This window comes from Lissotriton helveticus, chromosome 12, assembly GCF_964261635.1.
Source record: "Lissotriton helveticus chromosome 12, aLisHel1.1, whole genome shotgun sequence".
In the NCBI taxonomy this organism is placed as follows: domain Eukaryota; kingdom Metazoa; phylum Chordata; class Amphibia; order Caudata; family Salamandridae; genus Lissotriton; species Lissotriton helveticus.
In genome coordinates, this window is record NC_136073.1 from 689,928,432 (window position 1) to 689,945,671 (window position 17,240).

General features: G+C 46.4%; 1 protein-coding gene across 1 annotated transcript in view; it reads right to left on the minus strand.

The window, feature by feature from the left end:
• Positions 1–1,975: 1,975 nt before the first annotated feature.
• The window catches only part of VAC14 (VAC14 component of PIKFYVE complex), a 1,984,055-nt gene continuing 1,968,790 nt past the window's right edge, over positions 1,976–17,240 (minus strand). The window contains exon 20 of the mRNA XM_078670682.1: positions 1,976–3,562. Coding sequence (XP_078526808.1) covers positions 3,400–3,562 — 163 coding nt within the window. The 3' untranslated portion in view covers positions 1,976–3,399. The remainder of the gene's footprint in view (positions 3,563–17,240) is intronic.

The window sequence follows — 17,240 nt, forward strand, 5'->3', positions numbered from 1 at the left end:
TGTTTAGGTCAAAATGTTTCAAGACTTTTAGTAAAAAACAAATCACTGTAACATTTTGTAACATTTTTCCTCTTGTTACAAAATGTTACAGTGAAGGTGTTTTTGATTATATATGGTTTTCCCTTCTTGTCACATTGTTTATATACATTTTTAGTACCCTCTCCAAAATATATAAAGAGAAAATCTATTTTATATACACCGGTTTCTGTGCTCTTTTGTTCAACTAAATAATAATTACTGTAAATGTGTGAAGTGATATGCTATTGTTTAGCTAGGGCCAGAATAATTTAGGCCTATGATTTATTTTTTACTAAAAGTTTTGAAACATTTTGACCTAAACAAAACCCCTTGAAGGCAACCTTTACCTTATCATTTATATAGCCCAAGCCCTCAAGGGTATATTGGGTCTCCCACTTTGTGTATAATACTTTGGGTTCATAGACACACAACCACTGCAGGCCTTAAAGGCGAAGCTCGGTCACAGACATTAGTTTGCAAAAGTCCATACATTGATTAACACTTGTTGTTTTGGGAGGCAACATTTCCTTTGCACACTGTACTTTTGATAAATTTTTTTATGAGGTAAATGGGACTCAGAGATGAGAGATAGCACATGATTAGCGTATGGTGGGGCAGAAAAAAGGAACTGACGTCAGTGCACCGGAGTGTCACCTATATAGGTCACACACATCATTTCTGGAGCGAAAAGGCATTAGTGCAGAGCCGCATGGCATGGCCACACCTACAGTGTTATATTATGTTAAATGGGTGTCTTATAGAGCGCACGGCTACTCGGGCAGAGTGTCCCGGCGCTATACAGATCTGTAGAGGAGAGACCAAGGAATATAGAGAACTATAGGCCAAAGAGCCAGGTCTTAAGTTCTTTCCGGAAGGACAGCAGATTGTCTAGCTTTCTAAGAGACAAGGGAAGTTTATTCCAGAGTTTTGGGGCCAGCAATCTGTAGGAGCGTCCACCAATGCGAGCATGTTTGATGGTTGGAATAATGGCCAAAGCTTGTGAGGCCGACTACAGGTACACAAAAGTACTGCGCAAAACTTTCCGGATCTAGTCTGGCACCTGGGAAATAACCAAAAGGTGAATAATCTGCAGTTAGAAGTTTCTATCACAAAAGGTTCTTTTCAAGACTTGCGAATCCCAAAAACAAATCTTTGTGGCATTAATTGTCTTGCCCAGTAAGGTGCTGAAGAAAATTGCATGGCTGGTTGGGTCTGTGACCTGAAGCAGCTCGTGAGATGCATGTTTCTCTGCATAAAGGCAAAATAGAACATAAGGCAAGGGCTAAAAATACAGTTTACCATATGAAGGTACTGGAATGTCTGACCCCATTCAAGAAAACAGGAGTACAGAACATGGCAAAGCTTCAGCTATCTTACCTTGCAGTTGAATTCGATCTGAGGAATGCATCAGGCAAATGGACGATATATGGTGAGGCTCTGGTGAATTGAAGGGAAGACTGTGTGACACTAATTTTAGGACTATTTCATTATGTGTTGTGCCATATAATGTGTAGCCCGAGGAGGTCTTTCAATATCGACATACGACCATAGACGCTCAAACAACATTCAAAACAAAAGTAGACTTTGTACAACTACTGTAGGGTTTGTGAACCTTATTGCTGACTCTACATACCTCCACCAATGTCACCTTTAATGTTAAACAGGTGTGCCTCACCCAACTTAGTTTTGCATCTCAAACTAACCTGACCCTCTGAGAACTATGTTTGCACGCCTCACTCCTGATCAGACACAACTTTGCGTCTGCACCTCAATAATTGCCATACACAGCTAATCCTGTGTAAGCCATTCTGAGAGTTGAATCCCCGAAAACAAAACTATTCTACACACATCACCATTGTTCACCACCCTCTTCACATCAACCCAGCTGTTTCCCATTGCTGCCCTCCTCTCTGCATGCCACAATATGATATTTCAGAAAGGACAATACTAGAAAATATGTTGTTATAAACCATTATTTATTGATTGATGGGTTGTGAAGACTCTTGCAATGCAGATGCAACCATCTCTCAGAACATTACTCAGGAAGGATCTTTTCTTCAACACACAAAAGGTGGGGAATATGTGTGAGAGAATGAAAGGAGTGATGGCTACTAAATCGTTTGACAAGGAGCTTTGGGGTGTACAGGGCCACTGGGATACAACAGGTCACATGAACGACATACACAAAGATGAAGGTTGCTAGTGAGGCCAACTTTGCCAAAGCCACAAAGTGTTCCATTAGAAAGAAAAGAGTACACATCAGGACTATTGAAAGGTGTCAGACTAATTCTCATGTATCTACATTCGCATTAATCCACTGATGATCGAGCGATGACTGGCCAAGAGCAAATGCTTATGATAGAAGGTAATCTAGCAAGCGACTGAAACATTTAACCAAAACAAGCGCGTCAGTGGAAACAAGTTATAGAGAGCCTCCTTCAAGGACCTACTCAGCATCCTGTGGTCATCACAGGAGCGCAGAAGCAAAAGGATGCTCGTCCCAGTTTTTGTAGGGCAAGATGGAGGCTTTGGACCCAAGCCTACAAGAGCCTTGGGACACTTTCAGTGTCTCATAAGCTTGATCAGCAGATTCAACACCGTGACTGAAGATGTTCATCGTTCTGTTTACACACTTACACACTCTATACATACTTATTTTAGCTACATTTCCTCCAGATGTATGTTTGTCTCATCACTACCCTCAATGCCCATTGTTGGCGCTCTTCCAGGGATTTCTAGACTCACTACCTTTTTTACCTGGTGTCCTGGAATTGCTTGTGTTCCCATCAGTAGGTTTGTTGTCTGTTCTCAACGTCTTCTCTAGTCTTGCTCACTGTGAGTGTCCTGGTTGCTCATGTCTGCTCTGCGGGTAACATTATACTATCTACCTAGAGACCTGGACTAATTGTTTTCTCTCCTTGAATGGCTGACCCTTTGATTGAGGATGTGCCAGGTGCTATCCAAGAGACCAGGAACATATTGATTCCTCTGTGCGAGCTGCATGGCTGTGCATGCGGTACAGAGTATGGTTGACCATGCGGCATGAAAGTGCGCGTTTTGCTTTCTTTTGTATCATTAGTGGTTGTACTTCTGGTTACTTTGCATGATCACGGCTCCTTTTCTGTGAAAGCAAAATCTGACTGCTAGCAGATGTGCTTCATAATCATGCCTACATGTCATCGAAATTCTAATTTGGGGGTTTGTTCGTGCTTTGCCTCTCCATGCCTCATTTGTGGAAATGACTTCTTGACCTTCTTGGGTGCCTGAGCATGCCTGTCCCCAGGAAAAAGTGCTGTTGACTCCTGTGAAAACACTTCATGATCACACATGCTCTTTCTGAAATTGCTAGTCTTTTGCATCTGTGGAGTTGGGGTTCGTCATTCAAAGGCCCAGTTTTTTGTCCAGATGATCTCCTCGACCGATGCGCTGATGCCTCACTTCCAGGTGCTTGTTCTGAACATTCTCAAAGTGTTGTAGGAGGTCCAGGTAATCAACGTTAAGGGAATCCGGTGGCTTTGAATTTGAGGGACCCTTTCCAGTGTGCCTGCAAACAAACAACAAATGTTACCCAACTATAAAGCAAGTTGTCGCATATATTTCATGTTCAACCTCATTTGGCAAGGAGTCAAAAATACTTTTTGAACAAATAGGTTGTTTATGCCAACCTATTACTATACAGGCATTTCAGCCTTTGTGGATTATCCTCCTTAAATTAGTTAATTTTTCTAAACCTATGAGCATACCGATTCCAAGAGAAACCAATAGCCTTAGGTGCAACAGCAGGGGACCCCAACATGCAGAAAAGGTTGCAGTGTGCCAGGGCTGGGTGGTGACAAAATGCCCCTTTGTCTAGGGCAACTAAAATGTTTGCACCTGATTACAAGTTAATACTTACCCATGAAAGGTATTACTACAGATTAAACAAGGCTCTGTTAAATGCTGACAGTGTGCACACTACTAGTGTAATCATCTGTGGGTGCATTTATCAATTGACAGAAAGGTGCGAGCTACCACATGATAGGAAGTGAGCTGGTCAAGACAGGTAGGACTTTTCTTTTAAAAAAAAACTGGAAAGTGCTGGATTTGATGAGGTGTGGGACCTTCCCAAAGTTTACGTTCTTTTAAAGAGAAGTGTTTGTCTCCTTGACCCACAGTTTAGGAAGAAGGTCCATGAATAGGAGCTGGTTACTAAAGAACAAGTTACTTACCTTTCGTAACACCGTATTTGGTAGTGACTCTATCTGGCCACAGATTCCTTACCTCAGAATTATCCCCAGTCATCAGATTGGATACGGAAATGTTTTTGTGAGCAGCACCCCTGTGTGCAGGAAGGTGTCATTGTTCAGCTCAGTGTGACATTGTGGGCACCAAAAGTGACGTGCGAGCTGCCTATATTGGCGCTACCCCAGCATGCAGACGTCCGTTTCTTTTTGCGACTTTCCACACCAGTAGCATGGAGCCGTGAAAAACACTGACCACTGTTGTGGCAAACTAGGGTTCTGAAAGTGGAATGCCTTGTCCCTAGGAATCCGCTTGGAGAGCCTGAAGAATGGGTGGTTCGGTAAGAAGTCCACAGCTAGATATAGTCTCTGCCAGATAAGGCGTTACCAAAGGTAAGTAACTTGTTCATCTAATAGAGACTTCTAGCCACAGATTCCTTACCTTAGAATAGATGCCCAAGCAATACCATCCCTAGAGCTGGGTCTGCAAACCCATCTCATACGAGAAAGTCCTGCAGGACCTAACAGGCAAAATGCCCTTCCCGACAGACCTGACTGTCCAGGCAGTAATGCTTTGTGAAAGTGTGCAAGGAGGCCCACGTTGCTGCCTGGCAGATGTTCAGTACCTGAATGCTGCGTGCTAACGCAGTGGTCGCAGCTTTCGATCTGGTGTAATGAGCATGCAAACCACCGGGTGGTTACCTTTTAGACAATGTGTAGCAGATCTTGATACAGAACACAATCCACCTGAAGATGGTCCGCCTCTGTATGGCCTGCCCTTTCTTCGCTTCAACATACCCCACGAAGAGTGGGTGGTCCACCAGGACCTCTCGTGTTCGGTCAAGGTAGAACGGCAACGCTCTTTTTGGGTCCAGCCGGTGAAGTCACTACTCTTCCTTGGAGGGATGCGTCGGAGCATAAAAAGTAATGGGTTGGCCTACGTGAAAGGTAATAACCATTTTAGGAAGAAAGGAAGCTCTTGTACAAAGCACCAATTTGCCTGGATAGATGTTCAGGTTTTGAGGCTTGGATGACAAAGCCTGAAGTCAACTGACACTCCGGCAAATGTTATAGCCACAAGAATTGCCATTGTGATGGTAATGAGCCTGAGTGGACAATTGTGCAAATGCTCAAAAGGAGCATTGATAATCAAAGTGAGTACGAGATTGTGGTCCCACTGGAGTATAATGAAAGGGGAAAGTTAAAACAAATGTTAAAAAACTTTCAAGAACCCATTAACAATAGGTGTTTGAAGAGGGATGGCTAGTCAGGCAACCTTAAAAAAGCAGAAATAGCAGAGAGATAGCTCATGTGAGTGCCCAGAGCAAAGCCCTTCTGGGCAAGAGAAAGGATAAAGAGGAAAACCAGAAAAAATGGGTCAGAAAGGGGATCGATCTGTCTTTTGATACACCATGTCACAAATATTCCCCAACTGCAGGGGCATACCCTCTTTGTGGAGGGATGCCTGTCTTCCAAGATAACAGCACAGACTTTAGGAGGAAGATCGAAAGCTATCAACTGCCTCACCTCAATCTCTATGCAAGAAGGCAAAGGGTTGACAGTTTCAGCTTGAGGACTCTTCCCTGCTGCTGCGACAGATCCTCTTCCCTAAGGGGAAGTCTCATCGGAGGATGGATGGCCATGCTCTATAGCTTGGAGTACCAAAATCTCCATTCCCAGTCCGGAGCCACAAGGAAGACTTGGGCCCGGTTGTTCCTAATCTTGAAAACTCTGGGTAGGAATAGTATGGGCGGAAAGGCGTATAGAAGGCCTGATCTCCAAATAGCATCTCTGAGGGAGAGCCACCCTGCAAACTCCAGCATGCATAACTGTTGACATTGTGAGTTCTCTGCGGTGTCAAACAGTGCTAACCAAGGCTCTCCCAACTGCTGAGAGTGACACTGCACCACCTCCAGATGGAGACGCCATTCTTGATCCAATAGGCATATTTGGCAGAGTTTGTCCGCTCTGACATTCAGAGAGCCCACCAGCTGTTGAACCACCAGGGACATGCCCTGACGTTCCAGCCATGTGCAGGGACGCAGAGCCTTCTGACAGAGTCCACTACCCCACCCCGCCATCTTTGCTGTAGTACCACATGGCGGTGGTGTTGTCTGTGAACACTGGCACCAGCCTTCCCTTGATGGAGGGTAGAAAGGTTTTCAATTCCAATCCGACCGCTCGGAGTTCCAACAGATTGATGTGGAGTCCAGATTCTGCGGCAGACCAGCATCCTATGATCTCCACCTCTCCCAGATGGCCGCCCCATCCCAAGAGTTACAAAAGGGGGTGGTGATGGACGGAGTATCTGAACCAATCAAACACTCACACCCAGTCAAAAGATCTGGGTTTAATCCATCACCGTTTTTAGCCCACTCTGCCACCCCAGTTCAGACATGGCCATATGCAAATAAGTCTGACCCTGTGCCTCATAGGAACAGTCCAGCCCGAACTGCCAAGCCATGCCTTCCCTGGACCGGAAACAAGCTTCCTAGGACCGGTTTCTGGCATTTCAGCCGTCTTCAGCCAGGCTTGCTTGAATCCAGTGGCAAAGTGAGCAAGGGACTCATGTCTGAGCATACTCTTCCAACTTATGGTAAAGAAAGCGGTACCATCATTCTTAGAAAATCACTGTTAAGAAAAGGATATTTTTCAGCCTGTATGTATGTATATGCCGTGTCAGTAGCACAGCCCTAGCCAAAAGGCAGAGGAGCACTGTACAAGGTCCAAGACAATATTCAAGTCTGGACACCTGTACCAAATCTTTGAGGGATATATTTACTAACATTTCACGTAACATAGCAGTAAGTGAAGTTGCTGTGCTGCGTCACATGCGAGAGTAGAGTAGCACCATGCTTTCAAAGATATGGTGAATTGGGATTGAAAGGTTCGACAGCAAGTTACAAAGTGAAACCTCACACAATCTCTCTGTTCACTCCCCATTCAATCTCTTCACCTCTTGGTTCCCTTTTTGTTATCTGTTCCCCCCTCTCCCCTACCTATCCATTTGTCTCTGCCTCCCTTCCCCACATGCTTCTCTTAGTTCCCCATACCTCCTCATTTATATGTCCCATCAACCTTTTGTTTCTCTTTTCAACCTTCTCCCTGTAACTCGCACCATCTTTCTGTATCTTGCTCTTTTCTTTGCTCCGTATTCTTCTGCTGTCGTCTTTTCTCTTTTCACCATCTGTTCTTTCTCTCAGCTGGCAGCCTCGCTTGCTTTACTCTTCTCTCACAGTTCACTCGCACTGTTCCAACCTTCTCTCTCTCTTTCTCTCTCAGCATATAGCCTTCTCTCATTTCTCACAATCATTTCCTTCACTTTTTCACACACTCTAATAGTGCCTGTGAACTCTACGTTTATGTTAAGGAACAGAGCGGAGGCGCTATGGGGCGCACAGCGGAATGGCTGCCTAGCTTCGCAGCTCCGCCGGGCAGATCATACTAATGCCTACCTAACCTGCTAAAACGGATCGCAGCGCGATGTCACTCACACCGCCGTGGATAGGAACGTCCAGTGCACAATCGGAGCGGTGAAAGAAGACTCCTGAGACGGGAATGGCCCCGATATAGCCTGAAGACCACACCGAATACGCAACTCAACATGGCGGACGGCGCTTTGTCCGCCTTGACCAGCTGCGGAAAGCTCCGATCGCGTGGGGTAAAGAAGCTGTCGACGCCGCCCATGATCTGAGGAAGTAAGGATTGCTAATTGAAGGAGCGAAAACACACGGCGACTGGGGGGAACCGGAGCCTGTGAAATGTCTATATGGGAGCGGAACCCCCGCTGACAATATGGCGGCTGTGCAGACATACTGCAGGAACACTGACCCTGCTTGGCAGCGCTTTGACCACCTCATGTGCGGTAAGCCTCTAGAAGCCACCTACCGCGTCCTGTGCAGGCTGCTCGCTCGTCTCCTGCCGGTGCTACGAGGATCCCTGTCTGTTGGCTGTGACAATGGCGGGCGCAAGATGGCGGCGTCCATGAACGGCTCGGCATATCGTTATGTGTGTTGCATGCTTAAGCAACTGAATGTCGGCTGGAATGAGGTAACTACCAACGCTTGCTGTAGATTCGACTGCCAGACACCCTGTCGGTTACAACGTCGCATCTGCATCACACAGTGAGTTTTGCCTATTTACAACGCACGTTGCCAGATCAATGTATGGGGCTGTAAAGGCGCGAAAACTGCTCAGCGTCGCTGCGCCCGCCAAAGGAAACCGCGCATGAGATATGCTAGGACTCCATTTCGGACGTATTTGTGGTTGGGCCCGTACATAACCGCACCAGTGTAGCTGACTCCGACCCACTGAGCGGGACGTTACTACCCAGACACAGGTCAAGATTTTGTGGGCAGCCGGACAACATCTTACAGAGCGTATACCGAGACCACTGTAAATCTACGCGGGACCCGCTGAGGAAGATACTGCACCACATCACAGGCTCCTAGGTGGATAGTCTTTCACCCGACCTGGTCACTGCCTTCACGAAAAACGCTGATTTGCCAACAAGGGTATACAACACTCATGCATCACACACGGTCTCAGTGCTGATAGTCCCCATTTGAACGATCTTGACTGGTCTGTTCGGCGACCAAGGCGGCACACCACTGATTTCTGGGAAGGAACTGCAACTACGGTGTGTGTTGAACCGCCGACCCCATAACGCACATTGGGTCATACATCATGGGGAAACCTGATAACAAGCAACCAAAACTCAACTTTGAGACACGGAAAACACCGCGGGGCCAAAATGGAGCAACGGACGAAGATCAGGACACGGACCCTCAAGAGGGCAGTGTTATGGAAAATATCCTGAAAGCCATACAAACGAATTTGCAAGACATTAATGGCAAACTGGACCATTTAACAGGCAGAGTCGACAACATGGCGGCGAAGCTCGACAAACAGGGTGAGAGACTGGATACAGCGGAAAAGAGGATATCAGAGGTGGAGGACGAATCGCGCTCCACGACAACTAAATGTTCCGGAATGGAGAAGGTCCTCGATGTCATACAGGCCAAATCTGAGGAGTTGGAAGCCAGATCGAGACGGAACAACATACGAATAGCGGGTCTGCCGGAATCAACCAACACAGGGCGTATGGAGCCATATGTGGAGCAACTGTGCAAAGACTTGTTTGGCGCTGATAATCTATCGTCCATCTTCATTATTGAACGGGCGCACAGATCTCTAGCCCCGCAGCCTAAACCAGGAGCACCGCCCAGGCCTATAATAGCAAGAGTTCTAAATTACCGGGATAGGGATGCTATACTGAGGATGGCGCGGGAAAAAGGCGACATCCAACACCAGGGTAACAAATTGGCATTTTACCCAGACTTCATGTTTGCAGTGCAACAAGCACGTAAGGAATTCAATGATGTCAAGGCCAAATTGCGTGACCTGCAGATCCCTTACGCCATGTTATATCCCGCTCGACTGAAAGTTACATGGGATGGCAAACCAATCTTCCTGTCAACACCCAAAACTGCGATGGACTTCATCAAGACGACGGTGGCCAAAGGTAAAAAATCGAATCGTAGAGACAGACACACAGACTCTGAATAACGGTAAGATTGTGAAATACAATGTACTTAAAAGTGAACTGACTGCGGTCACGAACCCTCTGTCTGGGGGGAGAACAGCTGTCCTACGTCCATACATTGCCCATATGGCCTTTTGACACTTACTAGCGCTGTACAAGGAGATCACTATGGCGCAGTGCTATGGGGCGAATCTGGTGCAACATGGGGTTCGTTAACTAAATGTGGAGATGCCCTGTTGCCCCCTCCTCGACAACAGAGACTGTACTGCAGAGACATATGGGCTAATAGTTATCTCCCAACTGCCAGTTATATTCTTAGTTTGTCTTCCAACTTACTTCAGAGAATCCCACGTTTCGTATAATGGTATATACAACTTGACTAGGCATGATGAGTGACGGGGTAGCTCCATGCTGTTCGTTTTACTTATTATCCAGCTGTGATCTGTTATCAAATTCTAGATCTGCTCACATCCTTTAGCTAGGATGGTGTAATGCACCCTCGGCGGACCTCTACTAGGGCAGTCCCCGACAAGTTATGTTGATACTCGACGTTTTGAGGGTACAATGGCTTCGGCAGGATTGGGTTGCTGGAGTGGGTGGGATGTGGGTTAGTTGGGGTTTGTTAATTTCTGAACAACTGGGACGATTGAGACGCACTGCTGCACGCTGTTTTAGGAGGTATATTCATGGGTCTGAAACAAATGTTGTATTTTTATGCTGTACTGTGCTGAGGGTGGGAAAATCGGAGACCACTAGCTTCGTTATAGAGATAATTAAACAGACATCATGAATAGAGATAATTTGAATCTATTGACATGGAACGTACGGGGCTTCACGAATCCTAAGAAAGTTCGTCAGGTTATTGCCTGTCTCGACAGACATCATATTGATATAGCGCTATTGCAGGAAACCCATTTAGATCCTACATTGCGCAGAGCTATTGGAACACGCTGGGCGGAATCATGCACATCGGCAACATACTCATCGTACTCTAGGGGGGTCATGACATTGGTTAAGAAAGGCACTGATTACAGGATTGAACGCACGATTGTAGACAAAAATGGTAGATATGTTATTGTGTCGGGGAAACCGAGAGGGCAGCTGATCACGATAGTGAATATCTATGGCCCAAATACTGACTCCCCGGAATTTTTCCAAGAAATCTGGGATCACCTGCTAGCATTTAGTGACACTACCCTAATCTGGGGGGGCGATTTCAATGTAACCTTATGTACCACGCAAGATCGTTCAGCAACATCTATAGAAACCCATAAGAAGGCCAGGGAAAAATTGGGGGACATAATGGTGGATAGGGCACTTAGAGACATGTGGAGGGTACAACATCCAACTACACCAGGCGCAACACACGTCAACATGGCACACGGCAGTTGGTCCAGGATCGACTTCTGGTTGGGGACAGACGAAGCGGTATTATGGGCTACAAACCTCGCCACACTCCCTCGCACACTCTCGGACCACAATCCAGTGGCACTATCCCTACGTATACCTCACCATACACCTCCTCCCTTCAGTTGGCGTTTCAACGCACGAGCATTATTAGACCCCACATATGTCACTACTGTATCAGATGCAATTAAAGAGTACTTTCACTTAAACACAGGTACAGTTGAAGACCCATGTGTTCTGTGGGAAGCATTTAAGGCGACACTGCGGGGGGTATGCATCAGCACCTCTGCAGGGATCCTACAAGATATAAGAACACAGATCACCAAACTGGAGAATAAATTGACGGCCCTAGAACGGGAATATGAACACACAGGGCGAGCGGGGTTACTGGGCGAGATTAAGCAGACACTAACCGAACACCAACAATTTGCGGATAATGAATTGAAATATGTCACCAAACGACCGCAAGCTCGACAGTTTGGAGAAGGGGGACGCCCCAGCAGAGTATTGGCACGGAAAATTTGTGGGGAAAGGGGCGCACAGACGATTACTCAAATTTGTGACGACAGCGGTGAATTGCATACACACATTGAAGATATTCTTCGTAGCTTTGTTCGGGCATACTCAGACCTTTATACCTCTCAGAAACCCGCCCCACCACAGGAAACATTGAGTTATTTGCAGGACATAACAATTGCGTGGCTATCGGACCATCAAAGAGAATACCTAGCGCAACCCATAACTGTCGAAGAGGTGACCGAAATAATACTGGCCCTCCCTAATGGTAAGGCGCAAGGACCTGACGGGTTCACCTGTGAATTTTATAAAAAATTTGTAGACTTGATCGCCCCCCATATGGTCGAAATGTATGGCGCGGCATTTGATCAGGCGACATTGCCCCCATCCCTACGGGAGGCAGTGATAGTAACTCTCCTAAAACCAGGTAAACAACCGGACCTCTGCGATTCCTACCGTCCGTTGTCCCTTTTAAATGTGGACTCAAAGATACTGGCTAAATTGTTGGCAGAACGTCTGCAACCCCTGATGACTAATCTGATCCTACCGGACCAAGCAGGGTTTATCCCTACCAGAGACACTTCCCACAATACCAGAATGTTATTTGCCCTGTCCCACTATCTTACACCCCAGACCAAAGCAGTTGCGGTGATGCTCGACGCGCCTAAAGCCTTCGATTCCATTGAATCGTCTTATATACACACGGTCTTGCAGAGAATGGGATTCCCGGTACGATTCATAACCTGGTTGACATTGCTGTACACGAACCCAGAGGCGAGAGTAAGAGTGAATGGGTACATTTCGGACCCCTTCAGTATAGCCAGGGGGACGAGACAGGGGTGCCCGCTATCACCATTGATATTTGCACTAGTCTTGGAACCCCTTGCATTCATTATCAGGCAGACGCATAACCATTCAGCACTGCACTTCCCTGGAAGACCTTTACACATTTCGTTGTATGCTGACGATATGCTCTTGTATGTGCGCCATCCTGAACAGAATCTTAGCCCATTATTGCGGGAATATGTGAAGTTTGGCCATCACTCCGGGTTGCAAATCAATTGGGAGAAATCACTAATCATTCCCCTTACTGACTCCACCGTCCCGTTTGCCCCTGACTATCCATTGAACTGGCAGGCAGGCCCTACAAGATACTTGGGAATCTGGTATAGTCGGAACCCTGAGGAAGTGGTAAGGACAAACTATGGCAGGGTGCTTACTGAACTTGAGGAAAAAGTGTCCAGGTGGATACAACTTCCGCTCTCTCTGGCGGATAGGATAGCGATAGTCAAAATGAATGTCCTACCTAAGTTCCTCTATTTATTTAATAACATACCGATTACGCCACCCACGGCTGTCTTCAAAAATATAACATCATTGGTACTAAAACTGATCTGGGCAGGCAAGCAGGCACGCATTGACCTACGCACGCTGACGTTACCCTACGACAGGGGAGGTTTCTGTGTGCAGGATCTTAGACTCTACTACTTGTGCGCTCAAGCCAAATATGCAGCGCACTGGTATCACCCCACCCCGTACTTGACGCACGTAACAGTTGAAGAAGGGGATGCACTGCCAGTACCACTCACTGCGATAGTGACACATGAGAGACCGCCATTGCACGCAAGGGACATAAACACAATAGACGCCACTAACCGAGCGTGGAAGGCACTAGGGAGAATGGCTCACAAACTGCCGTTATATGCCCCGGCACTACCACTGCAACACCACCCTGCTCTATCAGTGACGGCAGAACAGGTAGGCATGAACATACTGAAGCATATAGGCATAGCTACGTTTGGAGATCTCTATCACGATGGCACCTTTTGCAGAATGGAAGACCTGACTTACATAAGCAATCCCACACTTCTCTTCCGCTTTACATATTATAGACTGCAGAGGGCAATTCGGGAACTATACACGACCTACCCAGCAGAGCCACCCACTCTGCAAACATTGCAACTGATTATCGAGTCCTCTAACATTTCACATCTGGTCTCTAGACTATATAGAACAGCTCAAAGCGAAATACCACACAATTCAGACAAGGCAATGCAGCGATGGAATGCATCCTTACCAGAACCACTAACGGAAAAGGAATGGTCCGCAGCCTGCACGATACTTAAACTGCTAACCCCAAATGGAAACCTCCGAATCACGCATCTGAAATATTTACACCAAACATACCACACACCACTGAGACTCCATAAATATGGGTTGCGTGAGGATGCCAGGTGTAAACGATGTGGCTATGGAGAGGCGGATTTTGTGCACCTAGCTTGGTATTGCCCCAAAATACAGGCATATTGGAAAGCGGTCACGGATCTGCTCAGTAAGATGGTGGGAATTGACATAGGATGTACCACGAAAATTTGCTTGCTGGGTCTGTTATCCAATGTGAAAGCGGGGAAGCGTAAGTTCTGTGCTATAGCTCTGTTACTAGCTAAGCGGCAGGTCTCCAGATGCTGGGAGGGAACCACTGTACCGAACCTCAAGGCCTGGCTTAATGACATGACGTATTGCAGAGACAATTTGCTCACATACGAAGAAGATTTACCCAGCAGGTCACGCCCCAAAAACTACTGGTGCTATTTGTCGGACTATTTACTCACAGTTGGGGTGGAAGAGGATGCTGTACAACAGGTTGTTGAAAACAAGGGGTTGATATGACACCACAGAAGTAGACCGCTCTGAGAACAACTGGAGAGAGTAGACCTAACTAAGACGTGATTACAGTTATGTAGTACACTGGTGGCGACAGAGTGCAGTATTGTCCTGGTATTTCTTATGGTTACTGTTATGTAGTTATTCGTCAACATGCAAAAAAAAATATGAAGTCAACCATACACTACAGGTACACTTGAGAATGTTTTGCACGTTACACGGCCACCTCGCTGGTTCATGTTATGCCGCCGGACCCCCGGGTTGTCGGCTAAATGGCTGTGGAGTGGATAATCCTGTTTCCTTGTCAACTGCGGCCGGCCCCAGGGTTGTAGGCCACTGGCTGTGTTCATGTGTGCAACTATATAACAATAAAGCTGTTGTTGAACTTAAAAAAAAAAAATGTTAAGGAACAGAGCAATGCTTCTGGCACTATTATTCAGGGTATGTGGGTAGAACTGTGAAATCTGCCTCATGACAGCTGTCAGATTCTGCTTGGAGTGTATTTTCTTCTTTAAATCTGTCCAGCTATTTGTGAATGCTTGCTCAACACTCGAATGCGTAATACAAACTAATGTTCATAAACCTATTTTAGCTTGTCCTTCTGTCAGCTGTCTATTTTATAATCGCGTCACGTTCTTAGATATGTCCATAAAAATTACCTTTTGTCCTAAATGTTAACCCTTTGTCCTGAATCTTTACTGTCCCTGTCCAGAATTTGCCCTGTTACCAGTTAGTCACCCTACCCTGGTATTGGACAACTCGTGACGGGTTATGAGAAGTGCTTAACTTGAGCAGATGGTTTACGGTGCTTGGCACCAGCACTTAATTGTCAACACCGGCACTTGTGACACCCTATCACAACATAGCGCTTTTTGGTTAATTTAGAGATGACCACAAGAGTCAATTATTAATTCAATAAACATTAAAAATGACCATAATCTCCCACCCAAGCCATTCCTGTAGTTTTGGAGGCCTGGAATAGTCAGAATTGTCACACTTGCAGGAGTGTGATGGTCAGTAGTTGTGTTGTTACTGTCTCTGGTAGCATGGCGGGGGCAATCTGTGGTGCAAGCTGCAGTGGCCTCCAGACGAGGGTCCTGGCACGTATTTATTTACAAATGAAGCACTGGATAGGAGGAGCCTCTATATGAGCACTACACTATAATACAATAGAAACAAACTCGGGCAGTTTTCAGCACTGTTAGCTGTAAATAAAACAATGAAAATGTGCACTTCTTTTCCCCCCCAAAATTAAACCCCGTCCAAACATGCGGCCTGGCTTGCGGCCACGCAGCAGCGCTTCCAGAATACACGCCTTTAGTGCACAGCTCGGGAACAGACGCGGCGCCGCTCCCATGGGTTGACCGAACTTTGTGACCCTCTAGGGACAGGTTTATGCCCCCACTCGAAGACACAGGGAAGCAGAGCATCCAACCAAGGGGCGCAGATGTTTCTTCCCTCGGTTTATGTGCCTGCATTGCTTCCTTTTGCCGAGGTTCTGCTCAACTCCCCAGTCGTCCATTTGGGGCCTTGGGTCTGCTTTTTTACTGCATCTACGAAAACGTCCACCTCCTCCGTACATAAATGACAATGAATGTGAATTCTGCGCACACACCTGCTAGAGTGCACTCGGCCCATTCGCAGTCACTGTTCTTTCTACAATGCATGCTTGCTGCCCTCACACTTCAGGCTCGGGGGTGGAGGAAAAGAGAGCAGTGGCGCAGGGAATAAACGTGTAATGAGATTTTGTGAGTATGACCATAAACTCCTGTGCCCTTGACACACGGGAAGAAAAATAAATGAAGCAGTCGCCCTGCCAAGAACCACGAGCTCCAGAAGGAACACCGGGGGAGCGATTATTGTTTTATTAAAAAAATAATAAAGGATGTGGCTAAAAAGTGCACAAAGTAATCTAGGGCCAACTCGCGAACATACAACAATTCTCACTGCGGTACACAATCGTGTCAGAACCTGTGCCAGATAATGACCTGATGTCTGCAACACAGGGGTAAACTATATATATATATATAGACACCATCTTGTGCCTGCCACGAGCGAGAGTGACCCTTCTAGTGACGCTCTACCTCAGTCGAGTGTCTGAAATTCCCCAATGGGTTGAACAAGCTTGATGCGAATGTTAACATCAGACAGAAGGGACAAGTTGCGAAGCGCAGGCTAGAATATTGTGAACTCGTTTTAAAATCTGAGACGCGACGACTTCACCGAATGTGTTGAGGGCGTCTCGATTTTCCTGATGAGCTTATGGCTCAGAAGCGCAGCTGCCCTCTCATTACAGATTCATAGGCTGGTCTCTGCTCCAAGAGTTTGCAATTATATGGCTGTTCGAGTAAACGGTAAATCCGAATAGAGGTGAATTACTGGAACTACACAACCCAATAACCCCAAATCATGAGGCCATCATAGATAGAACAGCCTGGAGCAGAGATCGAATACTAAACCTTAATATTATTTCAAACTAGCCTCATACTAAAGTAAAATAATAAAAACTAAAATACACAGAAGAATAAAAAGTACACCACGCAATCCCATCCTAGCACGTCAATGCAATTTGAAAGATTCCCTTTCAAAATGCTTGACCTCAAAGAAGATGATGGCTTCAGTTGCTACCTTGTCTCCTGACGCTTCTTCAGTTTGTGGGAGGAGGTATGGCCTTCTCCTTCTGGAGCCATCAGGCCAGTCTTTTTCAAAGATTATGTTAAAAGTAGTGGCACAAAACACCCACACGATGCATACTTATCCACATGGCTAAAAACAACATCGTAATGGGGTTGGGGGAACAGACATGTTACGATACTGCACCACACCGGCAAAAAAGAAAGGTGCCATGATGCGACCACTGTTGCCAGTTG